This window comes from Rattus rattus, chromosome 15 (assembly GCF_011064425.1).
Source record: "Rattus rattus isolate New Zealand chromosome 15, Rrattus_CSIRO_v1, whole genome shotgun sequence".
Lineage (NCBI taxonomy): Eukaryota > Metazoa > Chordata > Mammalia > Rodentia > Muridae > Rattus > Rattus rattus.
The window spans coordinates 43,500,857-43,526,155 of record NC_046168.1 but is presented as its reverse complement, the minus strand read 5'-3'; the positions used below and the strand labels follow the sequence as shown (position 1 = coordinate 43,526,155).

Genomic DNA, 25,299 nt, shown 5'->3' with positions numbered 1-25,299 from the left:
TGCCTCTGTTGTCCCGATTCCACCAGGCAAGTCACTTGCAGCAGATAAGTTAGTCTTACCTGTGGCCCCGAGGCTCGAGTTCGCTCGCGGGGTTCTGCCCACGGGCTCTCCGCGGTGGCAGCGACCGGGAAGATCTGCGCCGCCTCTTCCGGGAGCCTCCGTGCACCAGGGTTCCAGATGGCCTCTGGTGTTTTCCTCTGGAATCAGCAATGTGTGTAGAGAGCAGTCTCTTCTGGTTTCGCAGGCGTGTCTGCCTCTCTGAAGGTTTAGCTCTCCCTCCCACGGGATTTGGGTGCAGAGAACTGTTTACCCGGTCTGTTTCCTTCAGGATCCGGCGGTGTCTCAGGCAGGGCTCCTGCTGCTCCTGGGCCCTCCCCCACAGGAACCCAGAGGCCTTGTACAGTTTCCTCTTGGGTCAGGGATGTGGGCAGGGGTGGGCAGTGTTGGTGGTCTCTTCCGCTCTGCAGCCTCAGGAGTGCCCACCCGACCAGGCAGTAAGGTATCTCTCCCACGGGTTCTGGGAGCAGAGAGCTGCTGCGGGCCGGGATCCGCGGGTGTCGTAAAATTCTTGTTTAAAGTAAAACCCACTGATTCCACTGTTTTGGCCAGAGCTATTATTTCTTAGAAACACGAATGTGTTTTCATGAATTTTTGGATGAATCTTATCTTTGTGTAGAACACTATTTATTTTGGCATAAAATGTTACTTTAAATGTATTTCTTAATATGAGAATTATTACAGAAGTCAATACTGTCCCAAACAACACAAAGGTATATTTTTCCGACTGCAATGTGGAATGCCAATTGTTTTTCTATTAAAAATAATGTTGATTGTCCTCTTTCATTTCTGGCAAGGGTGGATCTTGAGGCTCAAGGTGAAGTAGTATAAGACAAGCTGACCTGAACAAAGGCTTAGCTGTAGATGTTGGTGAGAAGAGACTCAGGGCTCTGTGATGTTGATGGGTTATATAACAGTCCGTTCCTGGGAGACATGACACACATACAGATAGTTTGTCACCCCAGATAGGACTCTTATGATGGACCTAAGTCGAACTTAGTGAACCAAGATTTTATTGAGGCGACTATGGGTGAGAGGTCATTTACAGGAGCAGGGATGATTCAGAGGAAGCTTCATCACCCAAGAGTAGCCCAGCACCCAATACCCTGACGGCTCATGTAAGTACTAACCCCAGAATAATTCTCTGCTGTTGTAGTTGTTCACTGCTTTTTATAACCCCAGGCCTCCTGGGCTTCCTCCTAGAGGGAATGTTACCATTTTGGAAGAAACTGCCATAGCATCATTCGATGATGTTGAAGACCTGCCCAACTGGAGACTGAGTAATAGCCCTGTAGGGATACTGATGGTGACAGTCAGTGACTGGGGATGTAAGGTGAACATTAAGTATCAGTGTATCCAGCAAAAGTTGGCTCTCTAGGGGTGGGGCAATACTTGGGAAAGAAAATAAAGCACACATTAATGATTAAATTAAATTAATGATCTATAATCGTAATAGAAAAATCACTTGTAAAGTCAAGAATATCAATAAAAGTTATAAAGACAACAGTATTTTATGTTCATTTCATAAACTAGCATATGGATGAATTATCAGAATGGAATCGGTGGGTTTCTACTCTTATTGTTATTTTTATTTTATTTTGGGATTCAATTAAGATCAGATTTCTCCTCCTCCATGAACTATGACAGTTTTTTTCCCCTCTGATTTAAATCGATTCACCTTTGGCTTTGTAGTGTGTCAGGGTGGTGGGCCCTCTTCTTTATGTCAGGTCTTCTTGGTTGTTATTTTTAGCGCCACTTTGGATAGCCTTCCACTTGGCTGAGCACTGAGTCTAGAAGCATTCAAGTGGGGCTTGGTTTTCATCTGAGACCAGTCCTTTCGGTATGAAGCTTGAGCGGGATCAGGTTGGGGAAGAGGTGGAATGCCTGCCCCTAAAACTCCCTCCACTGTTTAGGTCTTGATGTTTATGGGTAGAGATTTTCCCCAGCGCTTCAAGAATTTGTCCTTCATACAAATGCAGGTAATTTCCCTAAGTAGAGCCCAGCATTTTGTGCCTGAATTAACAAGTACGTGGAGCTGTTCCTAAGAGGAGGTCAGGGTGAGAACGGCCTGAAGAGAGCTTCTGAGATGGGAGTAGAGAAGCATTCAGAAAGAGTGGAGAAAAGCAGTAGTGAATGTAAGTCCTGAGGACAAACACTGAAACCTGTAGCCAGGGCTTTTACCTGTCTAATCCCGAAGGCCAGAGCCACTTGCTCATAACCAGAGGATTTTTTAATTACAGACTGCTAGTATCTTATTTAGCATTTTCCTTCTGTTTCCCATAGTTTCTTCTCCCACCTTAATGTCCTTTATAGGATATTTCTTATTATTTTCTGCTTATGCATTTTCTTCCTTTCCTCCCCTCCTCCATTCTGTTGTGTTGGTTTATAGCTTAGAGATAAAACATTTTCTGTATGCCTCTTATGTGGGCAAAGTGTTACTTCTACTGAACACTTGCATGGTCACATACTGAAACACTAGAGAGCTGTGGCTTTTCTGTATGCAAGATTTTCACATCCAGTAACCTCTGTAACAGCTAGTTCTTTTGTGGGAGGAGATATAAGGTCCTAATCCAATATGAATAGAAAATATTATTGTACTTTAGACTTGTACTCTTTTTCTAATGTTCTGTTTTCTTATTTTCCATTGCCCCCCCACCCCCGTTCTCCCTTCCCGTCCCTCTTCCCTCCCATTCTTCCTTTTTCTATTAATTGTTGTTTTATAAACCCAAGCACTGATTCCTCAAAACCTTTGAGCATACTGATACAAATAAGTAGCTCTTTCATTTTCTCTATTTCACCTGCCAAAAAGCTTTGTGCCATCATCAATACTCAGCCTTCTTTTCTTGAATAACAAATCAGTGTTCTTGATTTGTGGCAAAAAAGACTTTGGATGAGAAGGAGGTGGAAGGGGATGTTGAGTTCGCTGCAGGAGCTCGACAAGGAGGAAGGGACCCTGTTGTGTCTAGAAGCAGCCCTGCATAACCAACTGAACTGCCTCAAGGTTGAAGAATTGGCCCTTGAATCAATGATAAGTTCTCAAGGAGGGACTGAGACACTGCACCTGAATGGTTATGTGATATGTCGTTGCATATGGACAATGAAGCCCCAGTCAATCAAACCACACTGAAACTGAGCACAAGGAGCCTAATGGAAGGAGGAGGAGGAGGAGGAGGAGGAGGAGGAGGAGGAAGAGGAAGAGGGAGGAGGGGGAGGAGTCTGATTCGTAAAGTAGGGACAAGGGCTAGGGTTAGTTATACAATCTAAACTAAGTCTTTGGTACTTCATATCTTCAAAGTCATCTTGCAGAGCCTATGTGAAAGATAGACTTATGAATGGAAGAGACTCAGTTGATAAAGTATCTAGATGCAAATATGAAGACCTGAGTTTGGAGCCCCAGAATCTATGTAAAAACCTAGGCAGAGTGTCACATACCTGTAACCCCAGTACTGGAGATAAGAAGACCAACAGATCACTGAAGCACAATGGGCCAGCCAGTCTAGCCAAACCAGTGAATTCCGGTTTACTCAAAGACCCTGTCTCAAGAGAGCAGTGGTAGTGCTCATATATCTCAATCCCAGCACATATGTATGGAAAGGTTAAATAGCAAGCAAATATATATATATATATATATATATATATATATATATATATATTTATTTATCAGTTCAATTTCACTAACAGAGGAATGGGGAAAAATAGATAACATCTGATCATTATGTAGAAGATCATAGTAAGATATAGTTTTAGCTAACTTTGGCGTTTACACACCTGTAATCCCATGCTTTAGGATGCTCTAGCAAGAGTGATTGACAGCCACTGTGAAGCCAACTTGTCCTATAACCAAAACAAAACACAGTGCCAGGTCTTACCAGGGGTGAATCACTAGAGTACTGGGCTAAGTGAAATCAACTAGTCACTCTGTTCCATCTTTTTTCTGAAAAAAGGAAAACACTATACAAATTGACCTAATTTCAGTCATTACCAGGGGTAATCTCACATAGGATGTGACAGGGAGGCAGAGGTAGGATATCAGGCCAGTGTGATGGTTCACAAAGCAAGCTCAACGGCCAAACTACATAGAGAGAACCTGTCTCAAAAAATTAATACAGAAAAACTGTCAGCAACCTCTGGCCATTAGCACACCTCCTCACACACCAAGTACCTCATATATACCCCCATCCTGACAACTCCCTACACAATATATACACTGGTTTTGTGTAAGATATTCTCCCAAAGAAGAAACCAAGGAATATCGATAAGTTGGCCTTTTTGTGTGTGCATGTATGTATGTGTGGACCTGTATATCACTATGTGCCTATGGAGGTCAGAGGACAACTTATGGGAGTTGGTTCCTCTTCCACCGTGTGAATTCCATGAATTGTTCTTAGGTTGTATGGCTTGGCAACGAGCCCACTGAACCATGTCACCTCCACATGACTGCTGCTGGTGTTTTCAGGCTATATTTTGCTTGTTTACGGTCATGTGTAAGTTCATTTGTATATAAAGCTTAATCTCTCTCTTTCTCAAACAAACAAACAAACAAAAAAAAACTTTGGATGAATGAGACTGCCACTCAGTTTACGTTTTATGGCTCTGGAAAATCCTGATCTGAGAAATAACAATTTGAGTTTTAGTATCTACATTAAGTTCACAAGCTTTCTGGTTTCAGAACCAAAAAATGATGGAGGACTCCTAAAGGACATTTGTTCACATGCGTTATATCTAATCTATAATGTTCATAGCACTAGAGGTTAACACTGAGCATAATTTTTTTTTCTGTAATCACATGAGGTTTATCGATAGGAACCAGTGCACTGGGGTTGAGACTCATATCCCACGCAGGGGCAGTGGAGTTCGACACCGAGAGGCTGGGAGAAAGGGTATTTAAAGGGAGAAACCACAACCCAAGGGGGCAGGGGTGGTGTCATTGGAAAATCACAAGAATACCAGTGAAAAATCACAAGGAGAAACTCCCTGTTTCTCAAGATTGTTCTCTAAGATTTTAATCTAACTTTATGGTCAACTAGTACAGGTAGAGGGCAGGGTCTGGAATTTGAGGTATTTAGGGCTTTTTCAAACTTCTGACTTCTTAGCTGCATTTTTTATTCTTTCATTCCCCACTTCTTCTAGTGGCTAGTTCTAATCATAGAACTAAATTTTAGTATCTTTTTAATATTGGCTTTCTTGTCCTCCTAAGGCGTGATGCTGTTGGCATAACATCAAAATCTGAACAGTACTCACTCTTTCTCTAATGAAGGTAACTAGTTTCTTTAACACACATGGACCTATAATCAGAAACAGAAGCAAAACTAAGAAGGGTCCCATAAGGGAAGATCTCAGAGTAGTCATCCAAGGAGATCTACTAAACCAGCTCTCGAACCATCCCTGATGCGCTTCTCTGTAACACTGAGCATAATTTTAAACACAAGAATCTTTGAGCACTTGCTGCATAAGCTATTGGGGCCTGTGACAGTATATGCTGTACACTCGTGAGGTATCACAAAAGGAGAAGATCTTTTATATTTTCCTGTTGCTTTGAAGGTAGAAATTTGGGAGAATATTTTTTTTGGCTCCAGAAATTTATCCTGCACGTGAGTCTCCACTTATGTACCAGATATTCCTGTACAACTCAGTGAATTAAATGAGAAATAATGTAGCATCTTTTCATAGCCACGCAAACCTTAGTCTATTGTCTCATGATCTGGAAATCGAAGTTACTGGTTCAGTCTTCTAAATTCAGACCCGGGTGTAATCACTGCTAATAAAGTACTGAGGGTTTCAGTTATGTTTCTCGCTGTCTGGTTAACAAAGTAACACTCAAAGGATATGTGTCAAACACTGTTTCCTTCTTCTATCCACCAGCCCTTAATGAAATTTTACAATGAAGATGCGGCTTACTCTTGGAGCAACTGCAGTCGGTAACACCACCAATCACTTCAGGGTGGCTTTCTGAGTAGCTTTCCTCTGTGTGTGACTATCTGACCACCTGCCTAAGTATCTGCTTCTTTTTCTTTTCCAGATAGTTTTGAGACAACAGCACCCTTGGATAGCTACCTGTCTGCAGAACCTGGACAAAATGTCACACTCAGTTGCCAGCTTGAAAGGCCTTGGCTAGTGCAACTAGTCATATGGGAAAAAGTCCAGCCCCATCAGGTAGACATCTTAGCTTCCTGTAACCTATCTCAAGGGACAAGATACACCTCAAAGTACCTAAGACAAACATGGAGCGACTGTAGCCAGGAGAGCATGAAGAGTGCTCTCATTATACCCTATGCCACGGCTGCTGACTCAGGACTTTACAGATGCCGCTCTGAGGCCAGTACGGGAACAAACAAAACCTGTGTCATAAGGCTGATCATAACTGATGGTGAGTGGCAAAAGATGTTCCCAGTATCAAAAACAGAGAAACAAACAAACAAACCCAGCAACTGTGAATTGGTCTCTGTTCTTTTTATTTGCAACCATTTAATGTTTGCATATGAAGCGTGTAGAATAGTAGACTTCTAGGTGTCTTTTTTAAAAAAGACCTTTCATATGATTTATCCTTATGCATACTCCAAAAATATTTTACCTAATAGTCATATGTGCATACAGAATTTAATAAGTATTTTATAAGTTGAATTAAGTATGTTGAATATTACTAAATTTCAGGACTTGGTATTTCTTTGGTTAGTAAATCAACCACCATAGATTTACTAATAGAAATATTTCATTTTATTTTTATTTAATGTGTGAGTGTGAGTGTGTGTGTGTGTGTGTGTGTGTGTGTGCCCACACACAAGTGTTTGTGCATGCATGTATACACATGGGTAGGTGCATAATTGAAATTTGGAAACTTTTGCTATTGTTCTTAACCATTTTGTTTGAGACAGGATCTCTAGCTGAAGTCAAATCTCCTGGTTTTGACTACACCGTGGGGGTGATCTATCCAAGGTTCTATCTGTCTCTGCTTCAACCCTTGCTGGGGTACCTTTGTTATACTCTGCATTTTAGTGGGTGATGGCAGTCCTCACATTTGTGTGGCAAGTGCTTTATCTACTGAGGCCATTTCCCAAGCTAAACATTTCATGATTTTATTTTTTTTAACTGAAACATGAATGAACTAAAATGCACACATGTGTACAGACGCATACACACGCATGCATACATGAACACAGAGGATATTACCAGCCTATATCTTCATTATTTAATTCCTTACTCCAAATTATCTACAGATTTGAAGGAGATGCTGGATATTGCATTGTCTGTGTGTCCCCAGCACTAATTGAGGACTGCAACAATGGTTTCTAAGTCTTGAGAGGACAGGGCTTCTGTTGATATTTGACAGTGTGTTATTAGTAGTTTGCCAGATGGAAGCCTTGTATCCATAAGGAACAGAAGACAGCTGACCTTGAGGTTTACAAAGCTGACCTCCATGTCCTACAGCAATGCTCTTCTAATTCTATGAGGCTGCATTCGTTTTGTATCCATAATTTGTTTCCTTTGTCATAATGTTTAAATTGTGTAAACATCAGGGTAACCAATAGCTGCATTACTCATAGATGAGAGCAATAACAGATATTTCTCTGTCTGCAGAAGTGAAAACACAAAGGTGAAGAATTAGGTGTGTATAGCTGTCCTGCCACTGGGGATAGAGGGCAATCCTAGGCTTTCCTGGTTCTGCCTTTGGGCAACTCTCTCACTAACCAGGAGCAAAGCATTGTTTTTACCAGTGATAGAAACTTTACTTCAATTTATTGTTCCTCTCCCTTTTATCCCTCACTTTCTCCTTTCCTCTTTATTTTCTTCCTCTCTGCCCTTCTTTCCTTCCTGTCTTCTTTCTTCTCTCTCCTACTTCTCTCTTTTTTCATTCTGCCTCCTCCTTCCTTCCCCTCTCAATTCTCTTTCCTTCTCACCTGCTTTCTCTTTTATTTTTCTCCTCTTTTCTCCATTCTTCCACCTTCCCTGTCCCTCCTTTCCTTTCCCAGACCTTCCTTGACTTCTTACCTACTAGCCTTCTTCTTCCTTTCCTTCCTCTTTCTCCCTCCCTCTCCCCCTCTCCTTCCCTCCCTCCCTCCCTCCCCCCTTCCTTACTTTCTGCCCTCTTCCTTAGTTTCAGTAAGTTCACGTGCCTTGGCAGTGCTCAAAGATTTAGAGTCAATTATTTTGGCCTGCAGCTGCCCCTCACAGTTTCTGCTCGTGATTTCAGACTGGTCTTTCCTTCTGCATTATAATAAATAGGGGAAGATTCTGTGTAACAGTAGCCCCTGTCCCTACATAAAAAGGATAAGATAGCAGGCTTCCATGTGTTAGCCATGATCATGATCATATACCCTTCTGTTTGTCTCAATGACAATAGGAGCTGAAGGGCAGATATACATTGGCTTTAAAATTTGATTATTGAAGAATGATTTCTTGATAGAATATTTTGGGGTCAGGGAGAGAAATTAACAGAATGCTTTGTCTTACATGTTGGATATTCCTGTAGGCACAGACAGGAAATACTTCTTATGTAAAAAAATCCATCCATTACAGAAATTATTTTGGATCTGGACAGAAAAAAGAGTAAAAAGGAGATGATAACCTTTTTGCTAAGAAAATATTCTAAACAGAAGTATGTTATAGAGCCATGAAATAAGGTCTTACCTAGTAAATGCTAAAGACATGATAAATCTCTCAGGTCATAGAGCAAGCAAAGGGAATGGGTTTTAGGAGATGTTATTGTTTAACTTTTATAAATTACTGGAAATGTCCTTCATATGCCCAACATAACTTTTGTCAAAACAATATCTATGTATGTAAGTTATAAACAATACTAAAATCTACCATCAGCTGGAACTGACAGTGTAATAGCCGGTATTGTTAGTGTCCAGAAGCCTTGAACAGTTGCAAAATAGTTTTTTTGACATATAATTGACAGATTAAAAGAATAAAAACTAGATTTTAAATCCATTTCAAATATTATAATTGATGGGAGATGACAACCATTGGTTTTATATTTTGACTTAATTCTTTTTTTTTCAATTATTGTAAGTAAAGATAAAATCTAAAGCTACTAGACAGCAAGCAAGGAGGATGATTTGTGTTTTCTCTGGTGTGATTTTATTATCTCAAGTCCTGAGGCTATTTGGTAAAAAAAAAAATCAATGTAGAGATTGAAGCAGGGAGACAGGTATAAGATGTGAGGAGGATTTAATTCCTCTCAACTGTCAGGGTAAAGGTGATTTTGACACACGTTTTATAAACTGCTACACATCCTCTTTTACTTCCTATCCAGCATCCAAATGAGAATTTTAGGAGTCTCCAGGTTTCACACACACACACACACACACACACACACACACACACACACACACACACTTATGGGTTTTCTCGTGAATTCTGCCTACTTACATTTACCTTCAGACAATAGTCAATTATAGATCACGTAAGTGATTTTAACTAATTGTCTAATTACCAGCAAATATGTGTATGCTTTTTCTTTGTGTATTTTAAGTAAAGGATGAAGGTGGCAGAAACATGAGATTTTTGCTATCAAATTCTTTGCTAAACAAATGAAGCTTTGTGCTATTCCTGTGTGCTCTGGGAAGTGTTAGGAAATAGTTACAGATTGACAGTACTGATTTTGTACCTCAACCCCAAAGGCTAGTGACAAAATGAAAGGTGTGCTTATAGCTAAGGACCACAGTTAACTTTTAAATATATAAATTCTAATATCCTTCAGAATTTAATTAGTTGCAGGAAAACATTAGTTCAGATCCCAACCAAAAAAAAATTGTGAAGTTCTTTTAATATTAGCAAAATGATGTATAGACTATTATCATTTAAACTGCACCTGCTAACATAAAAAGAATGAGAATAAAATAAATGACATCAGCTCACCAGAAAGTACAGAGACAAGACAGGAATTAACTGGTTGCTGCTGGTTGATGGACTTGCTATAGTACCGGTCCAATCTTCTTTAATGAGACCTCTTGATCGAACCAAGTTCCATAGGAGGTAATTTTGATAGCTAGACCTGAAGAATGAGGGGGAAATAGGTCACACTGGGCAAAGTAAAATTTGTACCTGATAGTGGGGAAAATACATGTAGAAGATTATAATCAGATGACTAAGTTGGTCCAGACAGTCTGATCCATGAGTTAGTACAGAGTGAGGCAAGGTTAAATGAAATGCCACTCTGATCAATTCTTAATCTTTTGTCATAGTCAAGGAAAGCCACTTCTGGCTCCCAAGAAAGGACAGTGAAATAGTATCCCGGGAGAAATAGGCTGTTCCTATTTTTTCATGTATACATCTTTTGCTTACATTTATTCCTGTCTTCATTTCTTCTTTTTTTCTTATGAATGAGATTATTTTTAAAATTTATTTCTGTACATAGTGTGTAGAAAAATGTGAATTGTCTTTGTCTATTGGTTTAATTTTGTGTATGAATTATATTATTTACTTAATTTCTTCTTTGTATCATTCTGCATGGAGAAATGTAGACATTCTTTGTGTATTATCCTATACATTGCAACGTTTAAAAATTCATATATTAATTTTAGTAGTTGAGATTTTATTTATGTGTATGGCTAAGTAAAGTCCTTAGAGTTTTGTGTGTGTGTGTGTGTGTGTGTGTGTGTGTGTGTGTGTGTGTGTATGTATGTGTGTTTGTGTGTGATATTATCATGTGCAAATATTTGTTTTATTATTTTCTATTCAGATCTTGCATACCTATCTGCTATGGTGAGGACTTCTAGAATTAACGTTAGCTCAGTGACATATTTTTTCATTTTTAAAAAAATTATTTTATTTATTTACATCCAGCCCCTCCTCTCAGTGCCCCCCCCCACAGTTCCTTGTCCTATTTCTCCTTCCAATTGCCTCCAAGAGCGTGCTCCCTCCCACCAGACCTCACCCTTTCCTGGGGGAGAGCGACATGGTTTTGTTCTTAATCATAAAGTAAATGTTTTTAGTTGTTCACTAGTGAGTCTGATGTTGCCTATGGCTTTTCTTAAATGACCTTTATTTCATTCCCTCTATGCTTAACGTGTTGAGAGGGTTTTGTGAAGTATGAAAGACGTTAACTTTTATCAAATGCCTTTTCTATGTCTACTCATGTGTTCATATATATATTTATATGTTCATATATATGGTTGTATATTGATTAATTTTCATGCATTGAAATATTATCATATCCCATTTGATTGTGGTATTCAGTCCTATTTATATGATATGTTAATTAAATGATTGAATTTCCTAGTGTTTTACTGAAATTTTCATCTATCTACATCTATAGACATTGGCCTATAGTCACCTTCTTTTCTGGCTTGCTTATTTTGGTATTATAGCAATGCTTTTCTCCTAAAGTTTGAAGTATTCCTCATATGTTCAGAGAGATGAAGAAGCATAGGCATCAATCCTACTTTAGATGTTTCATTTACAAGAAGATATGAAACTATGTTCCTCTGGGATTATTGGTGAGCCATATGGTCCAAATGAGCACAGATGTGGCCTTGACAAGAAGAGAGGGGGACCAGCAGAGGAAGAATCCCAATTTCTGTTTGTGGCTCCCTTGTCTTGGCCTCTCACACCATTCTAGTTTCTCCTTTCCATGACCACCATCTTTCACCATTTACCACCATTCCCGTAGAGCTTAGTCAGTTCTCTCTGTCTTTATGCTCTGTCTGCACTAGCCCAATCTCCTTCCATGTCTTCAAACCTCACATATTTTGGCCGTCTCAAACTTTCATAACTTAAAATTACTATGATTAAGTGATTTACTAACTGTATGTGTTTGTGTGGTCCAGATTCCTAACAAATGCCCTTGGCCTCTTTGGTTGTACTTTTCATCAAAATAGAAAGAAACCAACCCCATTGAAAGTTTGTGACAATGCTAAATACATATATTTATTTATCTACTCCTTTGTTTATTAAGTACACGATTCATTTATCTATTCCTTTGCTTTTAAAATAATGTTTGATACAAATAAATACTATTTTATTAATAAGTATTCATATTTAGTAAAAAATAATCAAAGAATACTTTAGATGTATTCACTTTATAAAATATGTATACAATAAACATATTTTAGGATAGTAGAAATATGAAATATTATTTTTGAAATTATAATGTATACATACTACATTTATAACAAATACTTTTTAGTTAGAAAAATTATTGCATCCATCTAGATTTTTTACATCTATGTTGAAAATTACTTAAGTATTTTTTTAGCATGTGCTCATAAACATTTATTGAGCATTTACTATGTTAGTATTTCCATCTTAGAAATCATAATGTCCATCGCAGTTTTACATTTTCTTCATAACTTATTTCAAGGCCCTTTGTACATGTTACAGCTCATATTTGAGGCTTAGAGATTGCCAATCAAAGAAATGGAACTTCTGAAAATCAAGTGCTACATTTGTGGAGGAAATTTCCACAGACTTTGGCTTGTGTGTGCAACTGCCAGAGAGATCTATTTCCTTTTAAAACTTGTATTATTTTGTCTTTTAAGCCATAAATGCTGAGCCTGTAGAATTAGAGAATGTATTAGAAGTTAGGTCTCAGGGGTATTTACCAGGAAATCACAATGCCACAGTGACCACTCCTCCCCACAAATGGTACTTGTATGTTTCATCAGCAAGACTCATGATTTGCAGATAACAAGAGTGAAGTCTATCAATCTTAATATCCCTCTTCCAAGTTTTACACACTTATTGACTTTGACTTCATGTGCTCTTGTGTTGATCTATGATAGTATGGAAGGAGACTGTGGAAAGAGACTTTGTGTGTATGTGTGTGCCCATGTTCATATATGAGCATACATGTGCATAGGTATCTGTCTAATTCAGGTACTCATGCTTGTAAGACAAACACTTTGCTAAGCATTTCAGCTCCAAAGAAGGATAAATTAATTTTATTTATTTATTTGCTTTTAGTTTCTAGAGTTCAGCTGCTCTTCAATGAGTTAATTTGTATTGTAGAACAGATCTGGGTCATTAATTATTGCACTTTAGAATTTTGTTCATTTACAATCTTATTTCTCACTCCTGCGGGTTTGAGTAGATGTTCTAAGATAGTCTGCATAAACCAGTCTGTTTATGTGACATAGTTTGGCAAGCCTCAGCAATGGAATTTTTACATACATGACATTTCTTTTATATGCTAGAACCACTTGACTGGAATCTCCAAGTCCTGCTGATTTTGCTCACAAGTTAAAACAGTTTCTCCTGAGGCAAATCAGATACAATTTCCACCTCAGTTTAATTTCATTTTAAAAATTCTGGTTAACTGCTGGGTACCCAGATTCAGCATACAGTCCCAACATCATAAGTAAGTTAAGTACTCAATCACTGCCTATTTTGTCATAGCATCTTCTCACATCTACTTCTGCCCACATCAAAGTACTGTGTCCTTTTTAGTGCGGTCATGCACAGATAGTCAGATACTTTCTTTTCAATGTCCCATATAGACAGGTATACATTTCCTCCAAAGTACAAAGTAAGATAAGAGAACATTTACTTGCGTTCATTTTATACATTAATACTTTAATATTGGATTGAATAATAATGTCATGCTAATATCACATACAACAGAAATCTGAAAACAGAAAAAAAAGCAGTTGATTTTAGGAATTGCTTTTTGGTAAGTCTTTGCACCCATAGTATTAATTTTTTTTAAAATTTAAAAACATTTATCTATTTATTTACTCTGTGTGTATGTGTGTGTGTAAATGTGAAAGTGCGTGTATGTGACTGAGTTTGTATGTGTATTTGAGTGTGTGTGTGTGTGTGTGTGTGTGTGTGTGTGTGTGTGTGTGTGTGTGTGTGTAAGTTAGAGAACAATCAATGGGAAACAACTATCTTTTTACTATATGTTTTCTTGGATTGAAACTCAGTTCAGCAAACTTGGTGACAAGCACCTTTGCTCCCTGAGCGAAGCCTTCAGTTTTTATTAAAAAAAAAAAAATCAAATCTTTCTTCTTCCTTGAATTCAGATAGGTAAAATTCAAATTCAAATCTAAATCCGGTGTTGGGCCCCTTAAAATCCATGCATTGCCCCACCAAGAAAAAAAAAAAAAAAAAAAAAACCAAACCACAAACTCCTAATACATTGACTCTAAAGTAATCACTTTGACTGCTTTGTTCCTACATACAAAGTTCATCCTAAAAGGCCCTAGAAATTTTTAACAGCACATGGTATAGATTAATAGATAAAGTCTTTCTGAAGGCAGATAACCAGTTACCATGTTTACAAATGAACTCTTGGTATGGGATTGGCAGGATTTCTTTTTTTCCCCTCTTTGTTTTTATGTGGTGTACATTTATTTTATTTTTTAAATTTTATTTAATCTTTTTTTTTTTAAACTCCAGATTTTATCCCTCTCCTGGTCGACTCTTTGACTGTTCCCCATCCCATACCTTCTCCCTCACCCCTCCCCTGTCTCCATGAGGATGTCCCCATCCTCACCCCTACTTCCCACGCCCCCCCAGACCTCTCCACTCCCTGGTCTCAAGGGTTAGGTTAATCTACTCTGACTGAGCCCAGACCCAGGAGTCCTCTGCTGTATATGTGTTGGGGACCCCATATCAGCTGGTGTATGCTGCCTGGCTGGTGGTCCAGTGTCTGAGAGATTTTGGGGTCCAGGTTAATTGAGATTGCTAGTACTCCTACAGGGTTGCCCTCCTCCTCAGCTTCTTCCAGTTTTTCCCTAATTCAACCACAGGAGTCAGCAGTTTCTGTTCATTGGTTGGGTGCAAATATCTGCATCTGACTCGAAGCTTGTTGGGTCTTTCGCAGGGCAGTCACGATAGGCCCCTTTTGTGAGCACCCCATAGCCTCAGTAATAGTGTAAGGCCTTGGGGCCTCCCCTTAAGCTAGATCCCACTTTGGGCTTGTCACTGAACCTTCTTTTCCCCAGGTTCTTCTTCATCTTTTCTCTGAAGTTCTTTTGGACAGGAACAATTATGGGTCAGATTTTCTGACTGTGGGATGGCAACTCTATTTCTCACTTGGTGAGGATCGGCAGTATTTGATTCTTAGCAGAAATTCCAGCTTTGAGTATTCCAATTTAATTACTGAGATAAATATTTTATGTGAAGTATTTCAAACATACTGACTTGCATTTTGACAAATATTCAAAGGCAGTATAATGGCTTTTCAGAGGGCTATTTATCTAAAAGATCAGTACATGAAGAACAAGCATGAATCTATCACTCTCAAAGATATATCTTCAAAGCCCAATTTGCACCTTAACGTTATAATTTACACCGAAGTGATCCAAGAGTCCTTAATAGGTATTGACCCAACAGAGAAATATATTTTTCTTTTTCCACATCTGTAAAATGTAAAATAAATACTTCCCAGTCTACTGACCTCTTTGTGATTTATTTCCAAAATGCATTTAGCACACTCCATTTTTGTTGGAACCCAAAAGGAGTCATGGTGCTATAATGTTTCAGAATGGCACTGGCATTTTATTTTATTAACTAATAGAAACTGATTTTCTCCTACACAAGTATACATGTAGAATATCAATGCTTTTATTTGGGCTAATGGAGGTTAATAATGGCTTTAGTCATATTGAAAGTGAGCAAAACGAAGGAAACGCTAATGATGATTCTATGCATGAATGCAAGAAGGAACAGGTCTAAGAGAAGAAGACATTAGCAAAGGTTGGGCTACTCGCAGTGGCTACACATTTAAAATGCTCAAGAGCCATGATATGTAAAAGTTCCTCAATCCTGGACAGCATAAAAGATAGGTTTACAGGTATGGAAAAATGTAGGTTCACAAAGTACAGTTGTTTTGATATCAATGCCATCAGTTTTCATGTCTTATTTGAAAAAGTACCACTAATTCTTTATTCTTAACTGTGTGAGTGTTTAAGAATATATATATATATATATATATATATATATATATATATATTTGTGAAGGAGAGAAAAGCGATTATTGGCCTGCTACATGGAAGACAGCTAATAAATATGTCACTGGGCAGGCAGTTTTACATCTGTACTTAACATAGGTATATATGCCAAATCTCAATTAAAATGCTCAAGAGCCATGATATGTAAAAGTTCCTCAATCCTGGACAGCATAAAAGATAGGTTGAGAACAATTTACTGTGCTTTGCGGTTGATTAGTGTTTTCTCCTTCTGACTTCAAAATTGAAAGGCATCATTTTTGAATTCTAATCATGCAATCAACAAACAATCATTGGATTTTTTAAATGATGAAAAATTGGGTGGGTAATAAGATTCTAACAAGCATGTCCAACTGTCACCTACAGCCAAGATGTCTGTGAGTGCATCCCAATAGAAAATCATAAACCACTTATACATCTTGTGGTTTGCTTGCAATTTCTTTTCTAACCCAGTTCCATAATGCCTGTGTCTAGAGTATAAATCTACAGGTTTTGGACATTAACATTGTTCTTTATAATTATGTTTGCTTTATACTTTAAAGCATGAAGAGAAGTTTTTTCCAGTTACTTGCTTAAAATAGATAGAATTCATGTGTTAGATATTTAACCCAGAACTTGTGACCCATTTTATATCTTGACAAACGTAACATAACATTTATATATACATCTTGTTTAGTGACTGTTTAGTGCAGATTTTGAATGTCCCAAAGATTTGATCCCTGATGGTGCCCGTGAGAAGTGGTAGGGTGTTTAAGAGATGGGGCAGAGTGAGAGAGGGATCTTCAGGTCACTGGAGTGTGCCTTTGAATGGCATGTTGAGATTCCGGTTACCTTGCTCTGTGTAGGAAGTGAGTGGTTTTCTTACCCCATGAGCAGTTTTCCCATACAACCCCTCACTACAGTTTGCAAAGCAATGAGGCAACTTGATCATGGATTGGAAACTATAAAATAAAACCTTTTTTTTTTTCTAAGTCGATAGATCTTAGTATTTGTCACAGTGGTGCAAAGCTGATTAACACTCCCTATTGTTAGAATCTTGAATGCACATGGCTGTGTGTTGATATGTTTTTGAGACACATGGGTCGTGCTTCTCTATGTGATGCTTGCTGGCCTAAGAATGTATGCAGTGTTGCTCATTTACTCCTCGAAGCGGTTTTACCTCATCCCTACTTTACAGATGAGAAGCATGTGAAGTATGGCAGGTTTAATCGGTTTATTTAAAGCTTTTTAGCTAATATATATATCAGCTAGGCTGTAGAGGCAGGCACCCTGGCTTCAGAGTTCCTGTTCTTAGTCACAGCTCCTCATTCTGCTCAAAGTAGAAGAAAAAGTCTTGCTGTTTATCTCAAAAGGGGTGTCAGTGAAATCAGGGAGCTCTGGTCTCCTCCTTTTAGATATTTATTCATTAGGCAGATTACACACTGAACCTATACATGAAGAAAGTGAAATCTCACAAGTGGGGTATGATCTCTCACTGTTTTATTCCAGCACTGGGTGCTTCAGCTTGTCTCACAGCTTCTCTGGTAACTACCCTCAGGCTCAGGTCCTTCACCTACTATTTTCCTTTTTCCAGGGGCTTTTGCATTAGTTGATAGAATCAACCAAGACTGGTTCCATGCACAGTCCTAGGGAATTAGCACAATTAGAGCAGGTGTGAGAATCCAGAGGTCGGTTGCTGCTGATAAAATCAATTCTACACTAAAAAGAGATTAGTGGATTGTGTGATTTAATTGTACCCAGTTCCTAGTGAAACAGTGCTAATGTGGAAACTTTAATTGGGCCATGAAGGCTCTGCCTTCATCAACTGGTAAATGCAATTATCACAATAATGCGTTAGTGGCTGTGAGGGTGGTACTCCTGATAAGTTCGGTACATTACTTCTCTTTCACTCTAACCTTCTCTTATCTTTCCACTGTCTAGCATGGGATGATGCAGCAAGAAGGTCTCTGCTGTCTGTTGTTCTTGATTTGGTGATGGTAGTGGTGAGGAAACAGTTTCTCACTTTGTAGCCTAGGCTGGTCTAGAAATCAATATGTAGTCCAAACTGGCCTGAAATGTATGGAAATATTCCTGCCTTTACGTCCTGAGTCAAACCATTACAAGCATGATAAACAATACTCAAATGAATGACTGATTATTGTCACCTAACCTCTGGTATTGTATTACAGCCACTTGAAAGGGACTCAGACACTAGAACTTTAAGAATAGTATCTGGGTTAAAGGACAATCCTAGTTCGTGATATAGAGACCTGGGAATATCTCAGCATGCACATGACATTGGGCCATTGCAAAGCACCAGTGTACTCATGACCTTGTTCTGATCTCCTACTAGATGCTTATCCCATGTTAAACCTACTCTCTTGGACAACTACTTAGGTATCTATAGAGAATACCCAAGCAAATTTCTTTATTCTTTTTTTTTTCTTCTCATATCCCGCCCTTTTCTTTGTCTTTATAGGCCAGACCTAAATGACCTAGGACAGTTGGATCGCAGTAGTAGTTAGTAATCAGAGCCCTTCTTCCCCTCCTTGTTGGTCAGTGAAGGGTTAACTTTCGAAATACCCCAGAGAAGCAACAGAAGCTTACTTTTTATACTAGCATGTGTTGTCCATTTACATAGGAACGCCATGGTACAAAGTGACACCTGATCACAGAACAGTAATAGAAGCAATTTTCCATGGAAATGTAATTAAAAACAAACTGTCCCTGCCCAGGAAGAGAAACAAAAAATTTATTTCAATAAACACGAATTTAGAGTGTGCCGTGAATCTCAGGTGATCTACTAAAAGATTGCAAACAAAGTAAGGAATACTATTTCTTTAATGTAGACAATTAGGATTTATTATATTCATATTTAAAAGACAAATTATAACCAGTCTTCAAGTAAATGGACTTGGCAGCACTACTTGTTAGATATATCGTAGAGAGTATGCCATATTCATCTGACATTTGTGGAGGCCATCCATTTTAGCTAATTGTCTTTATCCAGAAGAAAACACAAACATAATCTTTATAGCAGGAGGCAGTTTTACATTAGAGGGAAATGTTTGGGTAATAGAACCTGTTCCATGCTATGTTGTTCTCGGTGATGGCATACTAGAACTATGGCTTTCTGATTCTGGAGAAAGATACTTCTCCAACACAAAGTAGGCTAAGGAGTTCATTTAGCTTGAAAAGAGATTCCCATACTGTCATAGTCAAAGAGACAGAGCCTATGTTTCCTAACCCTCTAAGAAAGTAGGGGAGTGAGGGGGAAAAACAGCAGAAGGTTTGTGATTAGCCTCAAGCATTCTTCTCGGAGGGGCATTGACTTTCTTAAAGTGAATTTCCTGGAATCCAATTTTAGATTATTTATTAAAAATATTTTTAAAAATGTCCTGCATGCACACAATGTATTTTGACATATTCACTCCCCCTTCCCACATTTCACCTGGTTTCTTCTTTTATGTTTCACTCTTATCTTAAAATCACTTATTTTTTAAAAAAAAAAATAGAACCCACTGAATCCAATTAGAATATTCACTTATATTCTTGAAAAGTCAGAGATTCCCGAATTTTGTACCTCGGTGCCTGACTCAGAGTAGATTTAGGTAAAACAAGTCATTATTCTAAATTATTAATATTTATCCCTGTTTTAAGAACCAAACTAATCAACTCTAACCTCTGTTTACTTTTATTTCTAATGTTCTATATTCATTTATCAAATCAATGCATTTGATAGTTTTCTTCTAGATCCTTTAGATGTGAAACCACTAAGTTTAAAGAATTATGGCATTGGAGCAATAGCTGCGAGCTTATATGTTGATGCAACACTCATGATGCAGGGAGAGAGAGAGAGGGAGAGAGAGAGAGAGAGAGAGAGCACTAACTGGGAATGGTATGGGCCTTTGTAACTTCAAATCCCACCCTAGGATCATACCTCCTCCAAAAAGCCACACCGTTTAATCCTTCCTAAACTGTTCCACTATTTGGAGATCAAGTATTCAAACATACGAGCCTCTAGGGGCTATTCTTGTTCAGACCATCAGAGGTACTGATTTAAGCACCCTTGGGACACAGCAGTCAATAGATTAGAGGTTGTCGCCATGGCTCTTTAAGTCTCAGAATGCTACTTATTTTCTGGGATTTTCTTCATGTGAAGCAGGAAATTGTTTATGAAATAAAGATTATAAAAACAAATTTATGTAGACAGGTAGCTCCTGGAAACCTGGAGTGATGTTAAAATACCAGAATCCATTTGATGCAAGTTTTACCAATTTTTGTCTACTATGTTCCAGTGGTTTAGAATCATCTTATGCTTAAAGATCAATACTACATTTACCCTTCTCTAGAAGGGTGACTCTAGTTACGGAGTAAGCTACCTGTGCTACAGGATTGCTTCAACATGATATTTCCGCATGAATAGAAATGGCTTATTTAGTTAGTCCTAATTTGGATAGGGTGTATAAAAATCTAAATGTATGTATAATTTGTGCAGTTTAATAACATTATAAAGTGTTTAAAATACTTAAAGCACCAATACATATGTCTATTTAAATACCAAAGGCATGCTTGGCATTGATTCTATTATCATTTTGTTACTTACAAAAGAAAGAGATTAACTGTCCTCTGTGAGCTCACCTAGTGAAACCAAGCAGAAGCCAGGATTAGATTCCATACCTGTCCTTAATGTCTGTGCTTTTAGTTTGCTGGTTTAATTTGAGATTAGATATTTTTCTGTCTCATGCCAGTAGTTGAAAGTTGATTGTCTTCATATTGCTGAATCTGTGAATCTACATGTATCTGGTTCATTCAAGTTCACTCTGTGTATATTCCATCTGTCCACAGAATAAGGTCTAACAGTTGTGCTTATCTTTTTAATGAGCCATGAAAAGATACATTGACCCGATACGTAGTGGATGTATGACTCTTTCTCACATGTTCTGGTCTAGCAAGTTAGGTGTGTTAGTTCTTGGATTCTAAAATGGTCTCATGTAGCCCAGGAGTTTGCTATGTAGCCCAATCTGCACTTAAACTCTTGATAATGCTGCTTCTAACTCCTGAATGCTGGAATCAAAACATGGCCCATTGTACTTGGCTCATTATCCAGGTTTTACATTATCTGATGCCTTTACCCCTGTTTTAGTTAGGGTTTTACTGTTGAGAAGCGATATCATGAACCAGGCAATGCTTATAAGGACAACATTTAATTGGGACTAACTTACAAGTTCAGATATTCAATCCATTATCATCAAGGTGGGGAAAATGGCAGCACCCAAGTAGGCATGATGCAGGAAGCTGAGGGTTCTACATCTTCATCTGAATGCTCCTAGCAGAATACTGGCTTCCAGGCAGCTAGGATGAGGGTCATAAAGTCAATGCCCACAGTGACAAACCTACTCCAACAAGACCACACCTTCTAACAGTCCCACTCCCTGGGCTGAGCATATACGAACCACGACAACCCCCAAACCCTATCTCTAATGAGGACAAACAGTGGGCAGTGCCAATGGGCTATGCTTTTTGCCTAGCTGGGCAGGAAAGATCTAGTGGCATTTCTATAGTGAGTCTTCTTCAAAAGTTTATAACTCAGTCATAAATACTTGGCATTGACAGAAACTTACCCTGGAGGATTGTAGGCCTAGAGAAAATTATTCATTTATAAATTTCACTGACTTGATTTAAATTGTTTTAACTGCACTTATTCTTTGTGATAGGAAGAAAAAAATAATGGCTTCATAGTTCAAGACAGTTTTGTCCTCCTATGAATCAATACAGCATTGGGATACATGAAAAAAAAAAGCCATCAGAAAAGGGACCACTGAGAACAGACAATAATTCTTTCTTTAAGAGAAGAGCTTGAGGGCTGGCATTATTCAACCACAGATCTATTAGCAGAACTTAAGGGGAAAAGTGAATGCTATGAACTATTGATTAACTCCTCAAAGCATCCTGTGTGCTTTCTGTTTTTCCATCCTTACAGGTTTCAGGGAGGTGAATGCTTGCAATGCTCTGGCCATTCCCACAGCAGCTACATAAAGAAGTCAGGGCAGGGAGGGAGAACAGAAGTAGCTCTAGGCTGTGCTGGTCCATGACTGACAGAAGCGTCACTTCTCTACACTCATTCTGGAAGGAAAATGCTTGTTTCACGATGACTTTAAAACATGTAGGGCTTTTCGAAGTAACGTAAGTTCCATTAAATCAGATATAAAATGAGTTTATCTGTTTCCCTCTTTTTACCAATCACCCAGCACACTGTGAGATTGTTTGCATTCAGACACTGAAGAGATTGACCTGACTAATGTCAGACTTATTGGAAGAGGTTAATCATGGAAACAGTTCAGACTGCAGCATTTGAAGAAACTAGGATGTATAATTAAGAGCCTTGGGGAAAAGTCTAAAGTCACATATTTGAATGCAACAAAAATGTGATCTTAACTCTTAACAATTCTGAGTCTATTTTAAAATGGAGTTCTGCACATTTTGTTCTTTAAATGCAACCACTGAAATTCAATAGCATTTTGTTTTAAGCATATAGACATATTTTTATAGTTTTGCTGATTCAAAAAAATCAGCATATAATCTGGAATATTTAAATAAATACCAAAAAAAGCAAAAGAAAAATACTCTAAATTTGTGTGTATGTGATTGTGTGTGCATATATGCATGTTTATGTCTATGCAAGTGCACTTATGTACATATGCATGTGAAAATCATAGGTCAGCTTCAGCGCTGTTCCTCAGGAGCTCATCATCGTGCTTTTGGAGATTGGGTCTCTCCCTGCCTTGGGGCTTGCCAGTTCAGCCCAGAGACCTGCTTGCTTCTGAACTGGAATAAAGAGTGTGAAACCACAGCAGACTTTTCATGTGGATAGAAGTCAGGTCCCTGTGATTATACGGCAGATACTTTGCCAACTGAGCCATCTTCTAGCTCTAAATATAAATATATATTGGCACATAGTAAATATATATTACATATACATTTATATGTATATATGTAGCATATAGTTAGGTTTTTAATTTGTTTAATCCCTATTGTAAGCATAAGTGAGACTAGCCATACAATGTCTGGTACATATGTTATATATGTTGAATATGAAGTTTTTAGGTATATAAACATTGAGTAATGATTACCACAAACAAATTAACACACCCTCACTTACTTATACTATAACTTACAGCCCCTGAAAGTTTTCTTCATTTACCAGAGCTTGTACCCTTGTGCGTGATTCTACTTTCTGTACCTCCTGCTTTACACCAGAGATTACCATTCCACTCTGCTAGTATTCTTTCAGCAGTTCTAGATGTCACCTACCCTTTGAATCACAGTGTTTGTCAGTTTGTGTGTGCCTTATTTCTCTTGGAATAATATCCTACAAGTTCATTTATACTGTCACAAGTCTCAGGCTTTCATTAGAAAAATATTGCAAACAATGTAATGAAAATGATGAGCAACAGACCTTAATTGACCCCCTTTTAAGCCAAATGCAAAGCTTGCCAAAAATTATGGGAAAAGATAGTTGGTGTCACTAGTATAAATTAACATAGTTATTGAGAAAAACAAAATGGAGGTGCCCCAAGGAATTGAATGTAGAACTACTACACAGCCTAGTAATCACTCTGCTGAATATACATCTAAGGGACTAGGGACTGTTTCCTTGAAGAGATTATTCCATCCCTGTGTTCACATAGCACTCTCCAAAGAATTAAAATTATTGAAAACAGCCTGAGATGGATAAAGAACTATATATATATATATATATATATATATATATATATATATAGTCCTGAGCTAAACCTTGTGATATTCTGTTAAATGACATAAGCCAGACTCAGAAAGAGAACCACTGTATGGTCTCACTTGGGCTTACATAGGGATTAAACAAATTAAAAATCTGAAGGCATCTTTTATTTGGCTCAGTTTCTTTTAAACAAAGTTGATCTAAACTTTGAGCTTTTATCATTAGAAAAAGATTCAGTGAATCTGTGGCTTAGGAAGCATGGGGTGATCTGAAGAAATATGAAGCAGAATGAGCTGAAAAGTCACACTTCTCAGGTTGCCATTGGATCCAGACTGCAGTGGCAAATGTTCTGTCTCAGTGCAATAAAGATAAAAGGCAAACCTCATTTCAAGGCCACTCCTGCCAGCAACCAACAGTGATGGGGGCTCACCCCACAAGGTCTTCTCTAAGTAGATATGGACGAAGGGCAGACACAGGCAGGAATTTCTCAAGTAGTAGCTCCTTAGTCTTTCTTTTTTATAAATTGTTTTATTCATTTACATATCAAATGTTACCCCCTTCCCCACCCTAACTCCAAGAATTCTTCACAGCATCCCCTTCTACTTTGCTTTTGAGAGGATGTTCCCCTCCTCACCCAACCACCCACCCCACCCCCATGTCCCTTTTCCTTGGGGTATCAAGTCTCTACAGGAGTAGGCACATCCTCTCCCACTGAGGCCAAACAAGGCAGTGTCATATGTGCCAGGGGACCACGGACCAGCTCATGTATGCTCCTTGGTTAGTGGCTTAATCTCTGGGAGCTTCCAGGGTCTGGGTTAGTTGACACTGTTGTTCTTCCTATGGGGTTGTCATACCCTTCAGCTCCTTCATTCCTTTCCATAACTCTTCCATAGGGGTCCCTGATTTCTCCGTTCTTTCAAAGACTGACCCATTAACTCACTTGAGAGATGTCAGAACTCTGACCAGAGAAAGGTGGTGCTAGAGACTGATCAGCTAAAATAGCAGCCAACTGAGGGGACAATTTCAGAGCCCCAGAGAACACCAAATTTAAGTAACATGTTCATCCTCCATACTACTTTTAACACTCAATCAAATGTAGTAGAAAACATATTTTTAAAAATTATGGTAAACATTCCAGTTATATACTGCTACTTAGAGTGTATTTCCACATAAGATGTGATCCTGTTAATATATTACTCCAGTGTTACATACTTTCCCTGTGATGATTGAAAGAGCATCTGTGTTAAATGTGTGCTATTAATATTATTGTTTTTACGGATTTATTTTTGTTACTTTTATCTGTATAGTGTACGTGGGTGTGAGTGGAAGTGCCTTTGGAAGCTGTAGATGTCAGATTCTCAGGAGATACAGTTACAGGCAATTGTGAGCCAGCGTATGGATGCTGGGGGACCTCTGAAAGAGAAGTAACCACTGAACCATCTTTTCAGCCCCATGTTCGTATTCTTGTTGAACCCAACTTAATCAAGGAAGCAATAAAAATCTGCGATAGTCATAAGAATTAAGGAGGCTTCCAAGGAAAAATACTTTTCCCCTTAACCCATCCTATCGTTCTTAGATTCTTTGAGTTTGATTGCTATTCTGCCATGATTAATGGACCCTTTTTCACTC

At 38.3% G+C, this 25,299-nt stretch overlaps 1 protein-coding gene and 1 pseudogene across 1 annotated transcript in view; both read left to right on the top strand.

Moving 5' to 3' along the window:
• The window catches only part of Cd226 (CD226 molecule), a 74,254-nt gene that overhangs the window by 41,098 nt on the left and 7,857 nt on the right, over positions 1–25,299 (top strand). The window contains exon 3 of the mRNA XM_032886043.1: positions 6,077–6,424. Within this exon, the coding sequence (XP_032741934.1) occupies positions 6,077–6,424 (348 nt within the window). The remainder of the gene's footprint in view (positions 1–6,076; positions 6,425–25,299) is intronic.
• LOC116884813 lies at positions 2,969–3,247 on the top strand (annotated as a pseudogene).